Consider the following 19,451-nt stretch of genomic DNA (forward strand, 5'->3'; position numbering starts at 1 on the left):
GATCAAGGCTAAAGTCCTCTGCTGTGTACTAGGCTGAGGTTTATAAAGAGAAACGGAAAGGAATAAAGCAGAGGAAGGCTCTAAGCACTACTCTGAATGTAGTTCTTAAAGGCTAATATTGCTACACCATTGCTACTACAGGAGTTCAGAGGGCTGCTAACACATAAAACAAGTAGAAAATCCCAGCTCGGTTCCCAAAAATATAGTAGAGATCAATTCTCAGTGGCATTCTTCCTTGACAGTCTTGTGAAGTACCAAACAGTGATGAGCCTTGGAAAGCTCTCATGACTTACCTCATCTTCAGCAGAATAGACTCCAGGAACTGGTTTCTTCTATTCCCTGAATCATGTTCCAGACAGGAATCATGTCACCAGCATACAACTGTCTACATGCCTCAAAGGGCCTTTGGTTTTCTCACCAAAGAGGAACACATTTTCCAGCAAAATTTCATCCACTGTGAGACTTTACCCAAAGACACGGGCCAGACTGTGATGCAACATTTGCATCATCCACAATCTACACATGTACATCTACAATGGAATAGAATTTACAGGGTACTGCAAACATACAAACTGCATGGAAATCTTTCACTAGAGCCAGCTGTGTCGGTCATGATCAGAGGTGACAATGTTTCTGCTTCAGCTGATTCTATTCTTTCACCTCCACACTTGGGTGCTCCTTCTCCTTAGAGAGATCTTTTGCGGGACTGCAGCTAAAGAGCTGAATCTAACTCAATTAATACAATCAAAGTGTGATGTCTCAACAGATTACCTCATCTGTTTTTTCAAAACTGAAAGCCACACTATCCATTGCTTTTCCGACACTACAGTCTGTTTCTCTTTATCTTTTTGAAATTCATCACCTGCTGTGTCCTTTCTACCAAGAAATGTTTTTGGAAGTGTGGGACAGAAATGGGGTGGCTGATTTAAAACATCCTCTATTATAAATGTATATGATTAAAATAATGTCAAATTCCCCATCTGCATTCTTGACCGAGTAGAATCCCTATCAGCAGGCCTTCCAGAGGCCATCCTCTGACTTTCAACTCCTGATTCATGACATGAATTCAATCAGCATGGTAATTTTGAAGTTTCAGTTTATATTGTTGGTAGCCAACTGTCTATAGTGTTGTCATCACCCCTTCAACCAGTATTCACTGAATATGCACCAATCAATGCATTTTCCTTGTGAAAATATTACCTAAGCAGTCAGCTACTAAGCAGTCCCATCTTGTTAAATTTCATATATCTCAGAGTGAAATAAATAAAACAATAAAATAAAAAGGACCAGATTAAATAGGAAAACACAGAATTTATATTATCTAAATATTCATCTAAAAATTCATTTGTATTTAAATACTCCCTTCTAAATTAAATTCCTTAACTCAAAAATTAATGTTAGTTTATGACTAGAAGTGCATGTCACTACTGATATTGGTACTTCAATAAGCTGCTTTTGAAGGTCTAATCCCAAACCTCTGCAACACTGGTCCTGTCTCACTTTCAACCCTATTTTTGTCTCTCATTGATGCTATAACTTACTGAATCAAGAGTACAAAGTCACACAGTTTAAAAGCAGTAAAATCTGTGTTTTCCTTTACCTCCTGGAGAAATTGCAACGCCTTTAAAAATAAAAGCTAAATTTCAGGAGAACTACCCAGACCCTGCAGCTACAAACAATTAGCATCTAAGTCCAAGAATCAAACAGGCATCCCCTGCCGCAGCGATGCATAAGGTCAGCCACTTAGCTACTGTTAAACAGTTTAAAGGTGTTATGCAAATTGTGTAATGTTAACAGTTGTCATATAATGAAAAACAGTGTTTGTTAGCAGTTAGAAGTACTTTGACCTTTTGAAGTGGCAGGTTTTAACAGGAGCAAAAATAGAAGCAAATACAATTTTGAAGACAATCAAAACTGAAAAAAAGGTATGAAGTAAGCTGTGTGGCTATTGCTAAACAGCTTTCATGTTCAACTTTTGGAAAGCTTCTTGAAGACTTGGCTTACTCTATAAAATGAAAATATTCTGTTTCTTCTTTAACTGTGAATTTGTCATTCTTGTTTCAAAAAGAAAAAATAAAAAAAAGTGTACCCAAGAACTCAAAAAGAAGACAACCAAAAATATTCTAAAAGCCTTTTTTATGGTTTTCAAACAAGTATGGTTGATTACACGGGCATTATTTACAATTTTCAGCATTGAATTAAATGTTGGAAAAAAGAGACTTTCCCACATGGTGACTGAAACATGTAAATGACAAAAAGCAATGAAGCAGAAAACTGTATTGATGCAATAGAGCTCACATTTTTGGTCTAATACAATAGCTATAGGGTTCTTAGGGTAGACACACTAATGCAGAAGAATAAACATTACAGTCAATGGCTGTCAGTAGAGCTATCAGCCTCTGTGAATAAGGAAATTACTGTCAAGACAAAGTATAGCAAGGAAGGAATCCAGTCCATTATTGCTGATGAGTAAATTTACACACTGTAAGTTAAAACTTATAAAACCCTCAGACTGCAGGACAATTAAAGCCAAAAGTCTCTTTTTCCTTTTCTAGCTATCAGGATAAAGCTAACAGGCATGATGCACTTCTCTACTGTATTACTGGAGATGGGACATAAGAAAAGCTATAATTGCTTGAGGCTCCCCTGTCTGTTATCACTGGTAACTGTTACAAAACATCCCAGAATGTATTATTCCAACATTTTAAAAGCTTAGTTTCACCTTAAGAATCATTTCCTCTGGTGCTGAAAATTTACATAAGGAAGTGAATATTCATAAAGACATTAAAACCGCCCAACTTTTAATGAACCAGAATCTTTATTTTGAGCAAAGTTAGAGAAAGAACATATTTCTATAGAATCCAAATCCAATCTTTTGGTCCAAATTCAGTTGATATCATCTCCTCAAGAAGATCTTGCATATCAAAAAATTCTCTAATATCTCAGTGGAAATGGCATCTAAGCAACTAATCTATGAAAAACTATGATTATATCTTTATTTGACTGCTGGGACAAAAAGTGAATTCTCTCAACAGTCAGGAAAAATTATGGAATTATTCACAAAGGATCTAAAATACTGTTTCACTCTAAATGAGCCAGGGAGTGGAAAACAAGAGCAGAGCTTTATATTACAAAGAAAGCTCTTCTGGATTAAAAGATTGCAGATATGTCACTCTCTCTTCACAAATGCAGACTTAAAAACCCACAGCAGATCTAGTGTCTCTCTAATTACATGATAGCAGAAAGCTCATTTAAACAGTGTATCAGGTAGCATACACAAGTATTTCAAATTTCGGATTTAAAAATTAAGTAAATAATCAAATTTATAAATACAAGCCGGTCAGTTACACTCTTAATCTGACACAGTTAATATTACTGTTTTGAAGACCTGAAGCAAGTAGTATAAATAAATCAATGAAATTACATACCTGTCTATGATGAGATCTAAATTCTGGTATTAACACAGAAATGTAAATTTCTGTTGACTTAATCCCCACTTTGCTTTACATAACAAAATTACTTGAAAACAAGATAATTATTCTTGAAGGCTGAGGGCTTTTAGCCAAAAAATTATTAAAATGACATTTTCATTTTTATCTTCTTGGGGATTGTCTATCAGGCAATAGACACTTAGCGAACTTATTCTTCTAAATTATATCTTCTTATCACTTGCTTTTTATAAAAATGCTTAACATTCTGTTTTCTCCCCTCAAGCTGTTTAGACGTTTGTAAGTTTAGGATGGAAAGAGAGCTTTTAAGACCATTTAAGGTAAGGGACAAAATAAGAGTCAGAAGCAGTAAATTAATGAAATCTGCTGTAAGTGTTTGCTCTGACTTAGGTAACATGTTTTTACATAGATTTGAACAGGCTCAGGCTTGATCTCGTTACAGTTGAAGGCAAAACTGCCTTGTTACAGTAGAGAAATGTTGTGTTCTTTAAATCCCTAACTAAATTCTTAAAATACATGAGATCCAAAGATGCGAGGTAGTGTTAACCTTCTACACTAAGGGATGAATAAATTTAATAGTGTGCAAGGCATCAAAGTGACAGGGTAAAAATTGTAGTGACATAAGGATGGAGCTCTATTCTTGGTTTTGTCAGGAGTACAGGTGTCTGATATGATCTAAGATGAACTACATTATCCACAGGATGGGAGATATATCACTGGATTTTTTAGGAGGCTCATGATTTTCTGAAAACAATATCTAGAGATATTACAGAAAGATTAGAGAAAAGCAAGCCAGACCACAGGGCCCAAACAGCAACAGGTCCCCACACAAAGTGTAATGAATCCTACCACTACAGAAGGAAGGCATTCAACCCCAAATTATGACATTGGAATGCTGGTGTCTACCTGGGGACCCCATAGATATAGGTTTAATCATTTAAAATGAGAGACAGGTTTTAGTTACCTAAACAGAAGTGTCTAGAGTCATATGAGGTGACTTAGAACACAGAGACTGGCTTCCTGTTGCTAGCCTAAAGAGGAACTTTTGTTGGTCCCATGTTATTTCTGCCAGCCTTGTTCCTTAAAAGGTGCTCGATACCCACATGCAAGCAACTTAATCACATTTCTGGTCAATACCAACAGAAGAGTTAAAAATACTTCAAGTTACTCTCAAAAATGCATTAACTGGTGGGTTGAATTGGTAAGCATTAACTGGTTGCTTGGCTCCCTGTTTCATTGATTGCAGGCATCAGAACATCACTAATATGTAGGGAACATGTACAGAACATTTGAACACTCAAATCTAAGTACTGTTCTCTTCAACTGAATCCCTTTCCCATCTAACCCTGAAGCTTGCACGCATACAGAAAAATATACCTCATGCAAACCATCCTGCACAAATCTCATCATCAAGATGCATATGCGCAAAGAAACTCAACCTTCCCACACAAAATAACTTGAGATCCTCATTTAGCAAGTAATAACTCATTTGCAAAGCACGGCTCTTGTGACCACCCATATTTGCCAGTGTCATGGACATCTTTAAGTCTGTGTTCGTGACCACACTAATGATATAAATGTGGGAAATACCAAACTAACTTTAACAGCACATTATATCTAGATATCCATTACACTCCTACTAGTATCCAATTTTATTAACTAGTTAGCAATACTTATATACAAAATGGCATAGTACTTCAAGAAAATCATAAACTAATCAAGCCCTCCTGAGAGAGTGTCAGCAATCCACACACAAATATTTTAAAATCAGGCAGTGTCGGTCCATGTCACCAGAACTAAGGATTTCAAATGGAGTAAATCAATCCTTAAGTCTCTCTGCCCTTTATTTTTCATTCTTTAAGCCAAAGAAATTACCAATTACTGAATTACCAATCAGTGCATGTCATTTATGCTCATATACAGCTCTTGTCATCTCGGATTATAGGACAGCCATACCTTACAATCAGAAATTGCCTAACCTGAGCCAACTTCTAACTGCTGCCAGCAGCCAAATGAAAAAAAAAAAAAAAAAAAAAAAAAAATATATATATATATATATATATATATATATATATATATATATATATATATATATATATAAGACAATGCTTCCATTGCAGTACTCCCTACTGTACTTTTATAATGTTTGGGGTTTTTAATTCAAAATTTGGAAGTCCCCCCACAGTGGATTTGAAAACTTGACAATTTCCAGCTATATTTGCTATATTGATTTATTAAGCAATCCTGCACTGGCAGACAATTAGGTTTTTGATGAGTCTTTCCTATCTCTAAGATTTTGGATTCTATGGTTCAGTAATGGCTGACGATGTTAGTGGGCTACAGGTAATGGTCTGTAGGAAGACAAACTGAGGGAAAAGGAAAAGAGGGAGGGAGGGAGGGAGGAAGGAAGGCAGGCAGGAAGGAAGGCAGGCAGGAGGGAAGGCGGGCAGGAGGGAAGGCGGGCAGGAGGGAAGGCGGGAAGGCAGGCGGGAAGGCAGGCAGGCAGGCAGGCAGGAAGGCAGGCAGGAAGGCAGGCAGGCAGGAAGGCAGGCAGGCAGGCAGGCAGGAAGGCAGGCAGGCAGGAAGGCAGGCAGGCAGGAAGGCAGGCAGGAAGGCAGGCAGGAAGGCAGGCAGGAAGGCAGGCAGGAAGGCAGGAAGGCAGGCAGGAAGGCAGGCAGGAAGGAAGGCAGGCAGGAAGGAAGGCAGGCAGGAAGGCAGGAAGGCAGGAAGGAAGGCAGGAAGGCAGGAAGGCAGGAAGGCAGGAAGGCAGGAAGGAAGGAAGGAAGGAAGGAAGGAAGGAAGGAAGGAAGGAAGGAAGGAAGGAAGGAAGGAAGGAAGGAAGGAAGGAAGGAAGGAAGGAAGGAAGGAAGGAAGGAAGGAAGGAAGGAAGGAAGGAAGGAAGGAAGGAAGGAAGGAAGGAAGGAAGGAAGGAAGGAAGGAAGGAAGGAAGGAAGGAAGGAAGGATTCAGTTTCCACTTTATTGTACTTAACATATCATCACAGCAAATCTTATTTACCTTATCCTCTCCCCATTAAGTTCTTAACATCCAAGGATATGTGAATATGTGAGCAGTATGGCTGCTTCTTAGTGGTGCCTAATATAAAATATTAAATTCCTGGAGTAATGTGTCTTTTATTGTATGTCACAAAAACGCACAATTTACTTGTTTAAGGGTACATTCACTCAAAAACAGAACAGTTTTTAGTTGTGAATTGTGTGGTATTTACAATCTGATCCAAAACTGATTTATTTGCTAAGACTTTTACATTTATTCTAAATAATTTTGAATATGTTTGGGTAACAAAAATTATCTTATTCAAACTTCCATTCTGAAAGAGACTGCTGCTCTCAACTTTCAGTTATCTAATGACATCTTTCACCTAATCCCAATAGTGTTGTCTACCAAGTTTTGGTACTCATATTTTAAAAAACCAAAACAAAAACAAAACAAACAAACAGCAAACAAACAAAAACAAACAAACAAAAATTTAAAAAAAACAACCACAAAAAATCAAAACCAGTGTTCAAACTGTTATAAACATGTCTTTCATCTTTTTTTATCTGGTACTTTCTTTTCAACATGTTCACTTCTAGCACAATTATACAAATGATTAAATTGAAATGATGTATTTATATTTTATGATATTCCTCTACTACACATTATGAAAAAAGTGAAACAGTACCAAAATAAAGGAAGGATGAAGATATATTCCTGGCTCTTTTATATCACTTTTCTTCTATTGCTCTTGATATGTAGTGGAAAAGGCTGTAAACACTCTTCACTTAGTTCAATGTACATCTGTGCAAGCTAGGTTACAAAGATGGATAAACTATGTGATCCATATGAAAACTCATCATAGAACTGACACACAGCCTGGATCTTCAGCCCTCCAGCAAAATGCCTCAGTCACTTACATCACATCTTTTTCCCCTACATATTCAAAAACATATGCAATAGAGAAAAATATAATAAAGACCTTTCCAAAGCTGGCATTTCATATACAAGTAATGACAAGTAAAGACATGCCAAGACCAAAATTATGCTGTACAGTGACCAATATATTTATATTACTTCTCATAATAATAATATGTTTTATTGCATGAAAGATCATTTCTTTCACTTGCAATTAAACATAAACCACAACACAGACAGATACAATCTGTCAATTTCTCTGCAAAGACAGTGGGTCAAAACAATTTCCTAGAAGAGCATCACACAACCAGTGTCTGAGGTAAAAATGTGACAAGATCATCACCTTTAGACCTGCATGCCATACAAAAAGAAAGCAATTTCCTCTGTTGTACGCTTTGTAAATATCCACCAATACATGTAAATTAAGTATCTTCCTCCCCACTGAAAGAGAGGCTTGTTTTTCTGTTTTACTATCTATATTTTAAGACATTGACAATTTTCTTTCTGCCTTTCAGCTGGTAATTTTCTAAGAAAGTAAGTCTTTCCCTTGCCAACATCTATTTCACACCTGTAAGTGAATTTGTGATTATATCCCAGCAAAAGTGAACAGTAGCAATGAAATAAAACAACTTTTCCTCTACAATATCATGAGAAAAAAAATACTAAAGACCAGATTTTATGAGGTTAGCATTTCTTTTCAAATTATCTACACAGCTTTGAAACCAGTTCAACTGGTATTGGGAGAAATTAGGGAGAAAACACACAACACAATCTTCATGTGCTACCAACATGCCCCCATGAGTGGAAAAACCTGATGAAAATTGATACAGATTTGTCTTACAGCTGTCTTACAGTTACTTTGCTCCCCCTAACTGTGTCATGACATGATGAGCACTCGTGAGTTAATACAATCAGAAGCTCAAAGAAGAGGGCATCAGTCCCAGAGGGACATTCTTTCACAGTATCACAGAATGGGTCAGGGGTGATGGTACTACAGTGGGTCATCTGGTCCAACCTCCATGCTCCAGCAGGGTCACCCCTGAGCACATGGTACAGGATTGCATCCAGATGGTTCTTGAATATCTCCAGTGAAGTAGACTCCATACCCCATTCCAGTGTGAGTAAAGAAGCTCTTAACTCATATTCAGGTGTAACTTCCTGTGTTCCAGTTTCTGCCCATTGTCTCTTGGCCTATTTCTTAGCACCACTGGGCAGAGCCTGGCTTCATTGTCTTGACACTCTCCCTTCAGAGACTGATAGACATTGATGGGATCCCCTCTCAGTCGTCTCTTCTCTAGGCTGAACAGGCCCAGATCCTTCAGCCTGTTATTGCAGGAGAGATGTTCTTGTACTGAGGAGCCCAGAATTGAACACAGCTCTCCAGATGTGGCCTCACTAGGGCTGAGTAGAGCAACAGGATCACCTCCCCAACCTGCTGGCAATGCTTTTCCTGGCAACCCAGGATACCTTTGTCTTTCTTGGCCACAAGAACACACTCCTGGCTCATGGATGGCTTGTTGTCCACCAGGATCCCCAGGTCTTTCTCTGCAGAGCTGTCTTCCAGCAAGTCACCCCCAGCCTGTACTGGTGCAGGTCACTCCTCCCCAGGTGCAGGATTCCGCATTTGCCTTCATTGAATTTCAGATGGTTCTTTGCCAATCTCTCCAGCCTGTCGAGGTCCTTCTGAAGGGCTGCACAACACTCTGGGGCATCAGCCACTCCTCCCAGCTTTGTCCTGTTGGGGAACTTGCTGAGGAGGCCTCTGCCCCTTCATCCAAGTTATTGGTGAAAAGTTAAACAATACTGGGCCCAGGACTGAACCTTGGGGGACACCACCAGTGACAGGCCTCCTACCAAACCCTGTGCCACTGATTACTGTCCCACCCTCTGGGATCTGCTGTTCAGCCAGTTCTCAAACCACCTCTCTGTCCACTCACCCACTCCACACTTCCTGAGTTTGCTTATGAGGATATTGTGAGAGACAGCGTTGAAAGCCTTGTTGAAGTCAAGGTAAGACAATATTCCCTGCTCTCCCCTCATCCATCCAGGCTGTTGTTTCATCATAGAAGGCAATCAGGCTGGTCAAGCATGATTTACCCTGAGTAAGTCCATGCTGACTACTCCTGATAGCATTCTTATCATCCATGTGAATAGAAATGGTCTCTTTTCCAAAGCCCTGAGCCAACCAAAGTAAAGGCAAACCTAGCTAGTGGTAGCAGCAGAGATATAAATCTACTACTACCCTGGCCACACAGTGTAGATGCTCTTTTAAGATGCAGCCATAAGGAATTTTCTTCAATATTCTTTCCAAAGACATCTTCTACAAATAGTCCAGAACTCAGTGGTCTCATTCCATACTGCTATTCCACACAAGGGTTAATCATGATATGATTCATAATGAATTAATAAGGAGAGCAAAATATTTTCATCCACAGTCACAAAGCAATTGTTGAATAATATGCTTTATGTTTTTTTCACAGTGTAATAAAAACTGCTATTCTACAGAGAGAAAGCATCAAGTGACTTTAATGTTCTTCTTCTTGCTTCACTTGCACATCTCCTAGCACAGCAGTTTTAACTCTAGAATGGGAAACCCCTTTCCCCATGACTGGGTTCAAGCTTCAATACTTGAGATTGGATTGCCTAGTATCAAGTTCTGAAATCAACAGGATGTAAGTTTCCTAGAACCCTGAAGCCTTGATCTTGAAATTAACAGGAGTTTCTAAACATGGCAAAAATACCTGAACAAGCCCCTAAGTCAATTATGTGCTGTAATACCTCAAAAGGTATGCTAGAAACATTATTATTACAGCTGAACTCCTCAGCTGGTATAAACTAGACGTTAATAAGCAAAGAAACATTGTACCAACAGTTTTGGTTAATAAGTAAAACTACAGAATTTTTTTTTCTTTATCTGCAATTTATGTCAAATCTAATTTATTACAGAAATTAAGTGTTGCCACTTGATTGTTCTTAGTGTACACCAAAGATGCTTACAATGAATGATGATAAACAGGAACATGAATGAACAGTTGCCAGGTAACCAATAAATAAAAGTCCCAAATAGCATGACCTCTCTTTAAAGGATAAAGCTCTAATCATAATTATTTTTCAGATCCATTTCACTGCCAACTAAAATCATGTTTGCAGCACTAATCCTGGCCTTCCTCATACAGAATGAAACCAAATCTGTCATTTGACATATCACAGATAACAAATTAAACAGACTCAACCTGCTTCTTCAGATTATGGTCAACAGTGCAGTTTGAGGATGGCAAAAAGGCAATAAACTGGAATCTGAAATAGAGAGCTGAGAATATTTAAGCAATTTAAATAGGGTAATTAATTTTTTATTTTTTTTTAATGTTACACTGTTCCCTTAAGGATCTTCAGACAGTATCAACACAAAACCCTGCAATGTTTAACATCATAAAATGATGATTCGGTAAAGTACAAGGATGAGACAGACTTTAAAATACTAAAAACAGATGTACTTTGAAATGCTTTAAAATCTATATAATACCACATTCTATCTTTATAAACTCTTACAACACAGTCTTGCTGAGTGCATAAGCAAAGCTGAGGTGCCTAGAGCAAGCACTGACCTTTTAGATGGATTCAAATAAAACTGACAAAGAGCAACATAAATCTTAAACCAGTTAAAGAACACAGTATATCCACTTTGAAGAAACAATGAATGGTTCTGCAGGAGTTTTACATTATGCTTTCAAAATAATGGAATGGGAGAGCTTGGGCTTGTTCAAGGTTTACTGGTGGGCTAATAAATTTTGTATTTATTTTAGTAAGCTCTCATGTCAGAAAACATTAGGAACATGTTTTTGTAGTTTTATCTTGCACTACATAAGGTGATTACATAAATCTCCTGAACCATTTTATTTCTTTTCTTTAGTAGAATTGAGATTCACTAATAGCTGTGATTCTTAAACACTAAACTGATAAAAATTTGCAACAGGAAAACAAGTTGAACTCTAATAATAAACAAATATGTTTTGCACCTAGGTATTACATACTATGTCAGCAGTGAACCAGAAGAACAGGCACCATCCTTCCAACCTGTCTTTGAAAAAAATACAAGCAACAGAATACATGAACTTCCCTCCAATGTCAGTAGCACAAAATAATCTCACACTTTACAGTAGAAAATGCACTCTAACAACTAAGTAGTATTTTTTTACATGTATTTCTTCATATCAAATGAAAGCTAGTTCTTTATATAGTAGGTATTCTCCTTCTTTCATAGAAAAGCATTCTGTTGCCTACCACCAGACATAATTTTCCAATTATTTTCCTTTATCTAGATATATCTGCTCACCAGAGACCTTTATTTGGGATTTTTGTTTGTATCTGTTTTTCATGAATAAGCAAATACGAAATACACTACATTATATCTGCATTTTCCTTAACTAATATTTCGTCCACTAATCATCTTCTTCACCTGATTCAGTAACTCCTCTCCATCTTTCTAACAATTTCAGTTTGAACTCCTTATTCGAACAAAAGTCCAGTTAATTTCATTGATATCCTATGCAAGAGTGAGCTTCAGAATTTAAGTAATTGAGAATCATGCATACTGACTGTAGCTTAAAGCAATGCAGAAGATCCTGTAAATTCCTGTTAGGACACATGGTACTACTGATACCAGAACTACCTTAATTACTTTGCTGTAGTTTTCAGCTTGCATTTTAATGAACTAGAAAAGTATTGTGTTGTGCCTATAAATCTCACAACCAAGTCTACCAGTTCAAAAGTATGTAAAGGTGATATTGGAGGATTTTTTCCACTTCCAAATGTTTATTCCTTTCCAGTTGCCAGCTGAAAAATGAAACTGGTCTGGTTTCAAGCCTAGAAGACTAAGAGATTATGGAATAAAAGGTCATGCCTTACCATTTAGCAGAAGCTGGAGGCTAATTGTAAAGTTTATTAACAATGAAAACAATGGGGTTCTCAGAAACTTATTACAATGGAGGAAACTGATGTTATTTTTCTGAAGTTTGGATTCCACTGTGTTTTGTTCCACAATATGCAATCCCACTTTTGAAAATGGGAGATGACTGTATTGTTTTAAAGATCTGCTCACATTAAAATAAGAGTCCTTTTAAGACGTCCTCTAGGGATTCAAGTCTATACATTTAGCAACAGAAGGAGAAAAACAGCAAAACTGCAAGTCTGAGGAGAGAGATGAGAGAGAGAGGCATGCTTTCTCTCTTGTGTTTCCCACATCACAGATACAGGCAATGTAACTAGGTGGAATTCTAAAAACACTTTCCTCGATAGGGCTTAGACAGATAATCATCTGAGTTAAGAGTAAGCAGCATTATGTTCCAGAGATCAATCATATTCTAGGTACATGCTGATCCTGTCTTTGGATCAAGGTATTTTTGTTTCAATATTTCATTGTTTCAATATTTTCAATATTTCATTTTTCCCGTAACAAAATGAAAACATTTGTTTTCATTTCTTTTTATATTGGATATTTAATAGTTAATTAAATATAAACATACTTATTATTCAAGTACATTTGGAGATAAATTTGCAGAACAATACCAGCTCAGACAGTGGTATATTGTTTAGTTTAGGAGAGCAAATATAAATATATATATATACACTAGATGGATGATACTTGTGAAATACCACCTATAGACACTCTCAGTAACACACAAATTGAGCCACACAAAATATTACTACTATAGTAAGGAGCCCAGTAGGGGGAAGAAAGTAGTTTGTTGCTCTATCACTTTTTAGTAACAATTAGCTTCTATGTGTTTGATTCAGTTTTATATGTGGAATGTTCTTTTCATAACTATTATTCTATTCACTATCCTAATGATGGACATCTGCCCCGGTAGTGTACAGAAATAGTTGAAAATAGCAGCAAAACTCAACACTGATAACATAGTCTTTCACTAACATACTTAATGAAGTTACTGTTTTGGACCAATAGTTCAGCTCCAAAAGAGGGAGCTAAGAGCGTAGTCCTTAGTTTTTCTCATGATGCCAGAAACAAAGTGTCACAAAAATGCTACTGGTAATCAATGAACTTTGAAAATAAATGCTAAAAGCTTCCTTCACATACAACTAAGTGGTTCCTAAATTTCATTGTGATTTCTTAACGTATCTGTTACAACCACCTCTCCTGAAGCTTCAGCACAAAACTCTCACCAGTATAGAGTGCAAGTTTGCCCCTCTTATGTACCATACTCCATGACCTGAATCCTACTCTGCTGTGTCTATTACATGAAATACTGTATACATGAATACAGTTTCAGGATAGACAGCTGAATTCAGCTATCATTGGAAGGTTGAGGAATTCCTCCATTCAGTTGTTTGGCTAAAAGAAATTTTACAGAGAGACAAGCAAATTATAAGGAACAGAAATGTTCATACTAGCTTGTAAATTTCAGAGTTGTGTTTTAATTTTAAAAGGAAACATTATTATTTAATGTATTTGAGCTAGGGTAGGATCTCTTAAGAATTGCCCTGACTCACAGCACTGAAACAAAGCAACCAGAAAATTCAACAAGACTGCACAGATTTTACTTAGCAATCAGGAAAGCGGATTAAACAAGACAGAACAAGAGGAAATAAATCACCTCCACATTTTATAATGTTCAACAGGTATTATTTGTATTTTATTTAAAGACAAGAAAGAATGAAAAGTAAATCTGCTTTCCAACAATTCTAAGCACTTTTTTTCATGACACTTCATTCAACTATATGTACACTACTTCTTTCCTGAAGCCTACTTTGAATACTTATTGTCATAAGAAATCTTTGTTATATTTTCACAATTTACTCTGAAGTACAACTGCTTTATGCACTTGTGCTGACATGCAGAGTTTTACAGCACAATACATACTTGCTGTTGCCAAGTCCTTTGCCTCAAATTTCCCTTGCTTTTAGCCTTTGCTGTTCCCAGCAAAAAGAAAATTGAATTTTCAGCACTATCCAACAATGTGAACACAGCAATGGCTGTTCTGGGGCAAATCAAAGATTCATTTAGGCCAGGGCCATGTCACCAGCAGTGGTCAAAGGCAGTGACCTAGGAAAAAGCCCCATATTAGGACAACTCTCAAATAATACAGCAATCCCCTGGAACACGCTTCTGGCTTGCAGCAATGTGAGACTCAAAGACTTAAATATGAAAAGACTAGAAGCATTGGCATATGATAACATTCTTTGTTTTCAGAAGGGCTGGAAAGAAGAGCAGAAGATGGCATATTTCAAAAAGGAGAAATATGTTGCCCTCATCACACATACATGCCACTTCATTCTATCTAACAGTGTTTCTTGCTCCTGATATTGCCTTTACCCTCAAAATGTGCTGCTTTCCATATGGAAGAGGTGGCAAAAATGAAAGTGTTTCCCTTCTTTCCTCGGAAAACCTCCTCCTGACTGGAGCTGGCCTCCTGTTCATATTCCACTTGACTAAACCAATCTTTTTCTCCTCCCACACTAGCTCCATCTGCCGCCCGTCTCTCCAGCAGAGCCAGATGCCAGCAAAGCAGACTGCTGTGGGAGGAGAAAGTTCTGTCGCTGGAATTTCATCCCTATACTCTGCAGGGGGCCAGCCTGTGAAGCATGGGGAGGATACAGAGAGCAACTTCCTCTCTTCCACGCTCCTTCCCCTGCTTATCAGTAAAGAAGGCAGCTGAGGACATGAGCACAAGGATAAAACGTCAGTGTGTGCTCTTAAATATGCAGCTCTAATATTCATATAGCAGAAGTCTCACAATCGTACTCCAGAGCATGGTACACACCAGATAAACACGTGAGAAGTATGAGTACTGCTCCAAAGACCTTACAATCCAACAAAAGCAGAGATGCACGTTTGTGATAAGGATCAAATGAGTGACTAGAGCATATATGACAGAGAAAAAAGGCTTGAATTTATAAGCAGGAGAGATTTTAATGACAGAGTAAAAAGATAAGACTTTCTGGAGAGATAGACATCAAAGAAAGAACCAATGGATGAGTGTTGTTAAGCTGAGAGAATTTTAAAGGAAACTGCCTTTAGAGAAGGAAAGAATAGGATGGAAACAGACATGGAGAAATAAAATGTGGATTCTTTATACATTTGTTGTGATCTTGCATGAGACAGAGGGAGAAGACATACAGGTAAGAACTTTAGACAGTCTAGGAACAGAGGAGGATCTGCATGAGCAATCTTGTCAGAGAAAGGAGCAAGAATGTGTGTCACTGAGTGAGAACAAGAGCTCATATAAAACAAGCAAGTGTGCATATGTGTGAGACAGGGACACAGACTTCATTTTTCTGAGAGAAAAAATGATGGGAACCTTGTTATAAAACAAGAAAGGCTGGTTTATGGGTGCAGCAAAAAGTTTTGAGTGGGGTTGGCAGGACAGAAGAAAGAGAGGGTACAGAGCGACCTAAGAGAATACCAGAATTACATATAGGAAATTGAGAGAGCACACATAAATCACAGAGACTTAACATGAAAAATCAGTAAGCTGAATTGACAAGGAAAATAAGAAGGAAATAGACACATCACATTGCAGCAAAGTAGGGGATCATAGCAGAACAAACAGAGTGACAGGATGGAGAAAAAGCAGGAAAAAATATATGCAAAGATTATAAAAGTCAGTAAAGAAACATTACTTTAGTTATGTGGAAGCACTATGTAAAAACTCCTAATGGGAAAACTGGGAGTGTAGACAAAGGTGACTGGAAATGGATTGCCACTCTAAGTGTAAACTCTCAGGATTTGCTCCATCTTGGTATCCCCAGATTTTAATCTTCATTTTCTCTCAGACAAAAACTGTTTTCCTGTTCTCCACACCCCCTAACTTCCGAGCTGTAGTTGCACCTTTATGCCGTTTGTTTCACTATTTCTAGTGGCAACTCTTTTTCTTACGTCTACATAGGAAAAAGACCTCATTTTTTTTTCAGATACTCTACCACAAAGAAACATGCCAAAAATCTCAAGTTTCCTTCCTCCTGTCCCCATAACGCTCTTTCATTCATTCTACTTCGAAAAAAACCCCAAACCAAACCAAACCAAAAAAGGCTGGGAAAACTCAGCAATACAGCGGTATACTAAATCCAAGACATTCCGCGAACCTTTCCTGAGCTGCATGTACCTAGTGCGCCCCAGGTTTCCTCCGTGCCCGGGTGAGGGTTTCCCGTCCCCCGCGGGCTGCGCTCCAGCGCCCGGCATCGCGCTGCCGGGATAACGGGATCTCCGGCTCAAACGCATCCATCAGGCGGGGCAGCGCGGGGAGGGGAGCTAGCTACCGGCTGCTGGAAGGAAAGCCTACACAGACGTATGCCCTGGCTGCTGGAAGACATGGCTGGCTGGCTATTTGATTTGATTTGAGGGACATAAAAAAAGGGAAGGGAGGAAAGGGAGAGGGGGAAGCACACACGCTCGCACACGCATCCGGCTGATCTTACCTCCACATTGAAATACTGCTCCGCTTTGCACACTGTAGCACATAAAATCCAAATGAAGGTTTGCAAGAAAAACACCCTGGACTGAGACACGAAATCCAACCGGCTTCCAGTGCTGGATGCGAGTACGATCATAGTGAACTGTCCTTCAGAGGGTGGGAGATCTCTCTTTCTCTCTCTTTGCCTTAAACAAATGCACAAACAAACCAACCTCCCCCGTGTCGGTGAGGAGCCCGTAGCGCAGGTTCACCCACAGCCGGGGAGGAGGAGGAAGAGAAGGAGGAGGAGGAGCAGACACTTCACAGCACAGGCGGCGGCGCGGCAGGGTCAGCTCTCGCTCATCCTCACCACCAGCCCCGTAAAGAGGGAATGTGGCGTCCGAGTGCGGTCGCTGCTCCTGCACGACTCCTCTCTGCCCAGCAGCAGCAGCCGCCTCCCCGTGTCCTCCCTCCGCTCCCGCCTCCTCCACCTCCTCCGCTTCTCCTCCTCCTCTCCTGCCTCCTCCCCTTCAGCCTCCGCCTCCTCTCGGGGAAGGCGGGCTGGCTCGCCTGGGCTCGGCTCCCTGCCGTGGCCTGGCCCGGCCCGGCCCGGTTCGGCTCGGCCCGGCTCGGCTTGGCTCGGCTCCCCGCCGTGGCCCGGCTCGGCTCTGTGCCCTACCTCGCCTCGCCCCCCGCCGCTCCCCTCCACTCCAGAATGTTCAGCCGAAACCTACATGGCCCCGCCCCGTAGGCGGCCTAAAGGCGACGGCCCCACCAGGCGGCCCCGGCGCGCCAGCGCCGCGCGGCCGCTCTCGCCGGGCCCCGGCCCGGAGCCTCTGTGGGCGGCTGCTGGGGACCGGCGGCCGGGGAGCAGCCCGCGGCCCTGCCCCGCGGTCCTGCCCCGCGGCCCCGGCCCCAGGAGCCGCACGAGTGCCGGAGCCTCCCCGCTCTCCTCACGGGAGGCTCCGCGCCCCGAGCCTCCCGCGGCTGCCCCCGGGCGCCAGCGCGTTGCCCGTGCCCGGGGAACGCCGCGCTCCCCTGCCCGCGGTGCTGCTTGGGTGGTGAAAATCGCTGAATGCGTCCGAAAACAGGGCCATGCACTTAAGGGAGAACAGCGTGTGAAATACTGTAGCGCAGGCTAACTTCATGCTGGATATTGACGTATTCAAAATGCTTTGTGATTACGGCAGATGAACTACTCTTGCAGTGATTTAATGGTTAACGGGACTTTATATGCTGCCCTTTGATATGTCATCCAGTGAAAGGAAGGTGAGGTGATGCATAACATCAGTGGACATGATATTGCAATAATGCATCTCGGGGAATAAAGGGGAGGGGAAAAACCCCTAAAAACTCCCAAGTTTACTGGAAAAGGAAAAAAAAAAAAAAGGAATTTAAAATTCTAAGCTTATTTTTTTGTTTGGTTATCAAAAAATATGCAAAGATACTCGATAATTACAGGGGACAAACAGGAAGTAGAAGGCTACCCGATGTGAAACTTCCACAGGCTGGTAGTTGAGGCCAGTGTCTGAAATAAAAAGACACGCAGTCTAGATGTACACAATTTTGATAGCATCTAGTAGCAGAATATAGGAGTGTATTAGGTTGTCCACCATTTGGTATCTTAAGAGTAAGGCAATTACATGAAGAAGTCATGGCGTGCCTAATCAAAAGTAATCCTGTTTAAGCAGAATTCCTTATGTGATATACTTTTTCCATGTTAAGTGCTTGATCTAAAGGCGTATTCTGTTCTTCTGATCCTTAGTGATGTGAATGATGACATTATTATACAGAGTTGTCAGCAAGCTAAAAGGACCTGTTGGCACTTTGGTGACAAATATGGGAAGTCAAATTAAAGAAATGAATAATTAAGCACAAGTTAAAGAAATGTCTTGGAAGAAGCAGGAGAAAACGTGATACTGACGCATGCAAATTATATTTGGGAAGAAAAATTAAAAAGTAAAATCAAAGGATACTGGCAAAATAACAGCACTAAAGAAAATAATCTGGGGGCTGTAATGTAATGAGTCAGCAATGTGCTACCATTAAAGAAAAAAGACAGCATCACTGTGGAGTGTATTAATAGGTGTGCAGTGCATTTGACAGGACAAATTATCTTTTTGCAATGGGTTGATGAAGCCAACTGTGTTTACTCTCAAGTTGAAGACAGTCCAGAGGAAAATTACAAAATATTAGAAGCGGTAGAAAGTTAGTGGTGGGTATAGAAGTTAAAAGAACACTTGTTTAAGAAGATAGAAATAAATGATCTCTTAAAGTGGTAAGTGTTGCTGTGAAAAGGACAGAAATATTTCATTCTTTCTGGGGAAAAAAAAAAAGTCAATGTTGGACAAAACTTTATTAAAGTGTTACAGTTTATATACTGAAATATATATGTTTTTATATATACTGGAACAATAGTGTCCTAAATTTAGCATTTGGAACAAGATAGCTACATAGTGGAAGTGTGGAATCTCTTCCATATGTAGGTTTGATAGGCAAGATTATTATAGTTAACCTCTCTATTCTTAGGGAAGTGGATTGTATTATGAGATCTAGTAAACTTCTTCTAGCAAAAGTAATGAAGTAATTTCTTTCCTTTTATTACTATAAATTCATCACTGGAACTGGTATGAAGGAAACACTAACTTTATACTGTCGTTATTGCTCTTCCTCTTTCTCAA

General features: G+C 39.5%; 1 protein-coding gene across 2 annotated transcripts in view; it reads right to left on the reverse strand.

Moving 5' to 3' along the window:
- Positions 1-17,487, reverse strand: part of MMP16 (matrix metallopeptidase 16) — a 167,113-nt gene extending 149,626 nt beyond the window's left edge. Inside the window, exons 1-2 of one of the 2 annotated variants that reach the window (XM_058832000.1) lie at positions 17,450-17,487; positions 16,796-16,976 (exon numbers count right to left, since the gene is read on the reverse strand). In XM_058832000.1, the coding sequence (XP_058687983.1) occupies positions 16,796-16,927 (132 nt within the window). In that variant the 5' untranslated portion in view covers positions 16,928-16,976; positions 17,450-17,487. Of the gene's footprint in view, positions 1-16,795; positions 17,271-17,449 lie in introns of those variants that run through there. The other variant, XM_058831999.1, reaches the window with a different exon arrangement.
- Between the last annotated feature and the right edge of the window lie 1,964 nt (positions 17,488-19,451).

The sequence above is a fragment of the Poecile atricapillus genome, chromosome 2, assembly GCF_030490865.1.
Source record: "Poecile atricapillus isolate bPoeAtr1 chromosome 2, bPoeAtr1.hap1, whole genome shotgun sequence".
Lineage (NCBI taxonomy): Eukaryota > Metazoa > Chordata > Aves > Passeriformes > Paridae > Poecile > Poecile atricapillus.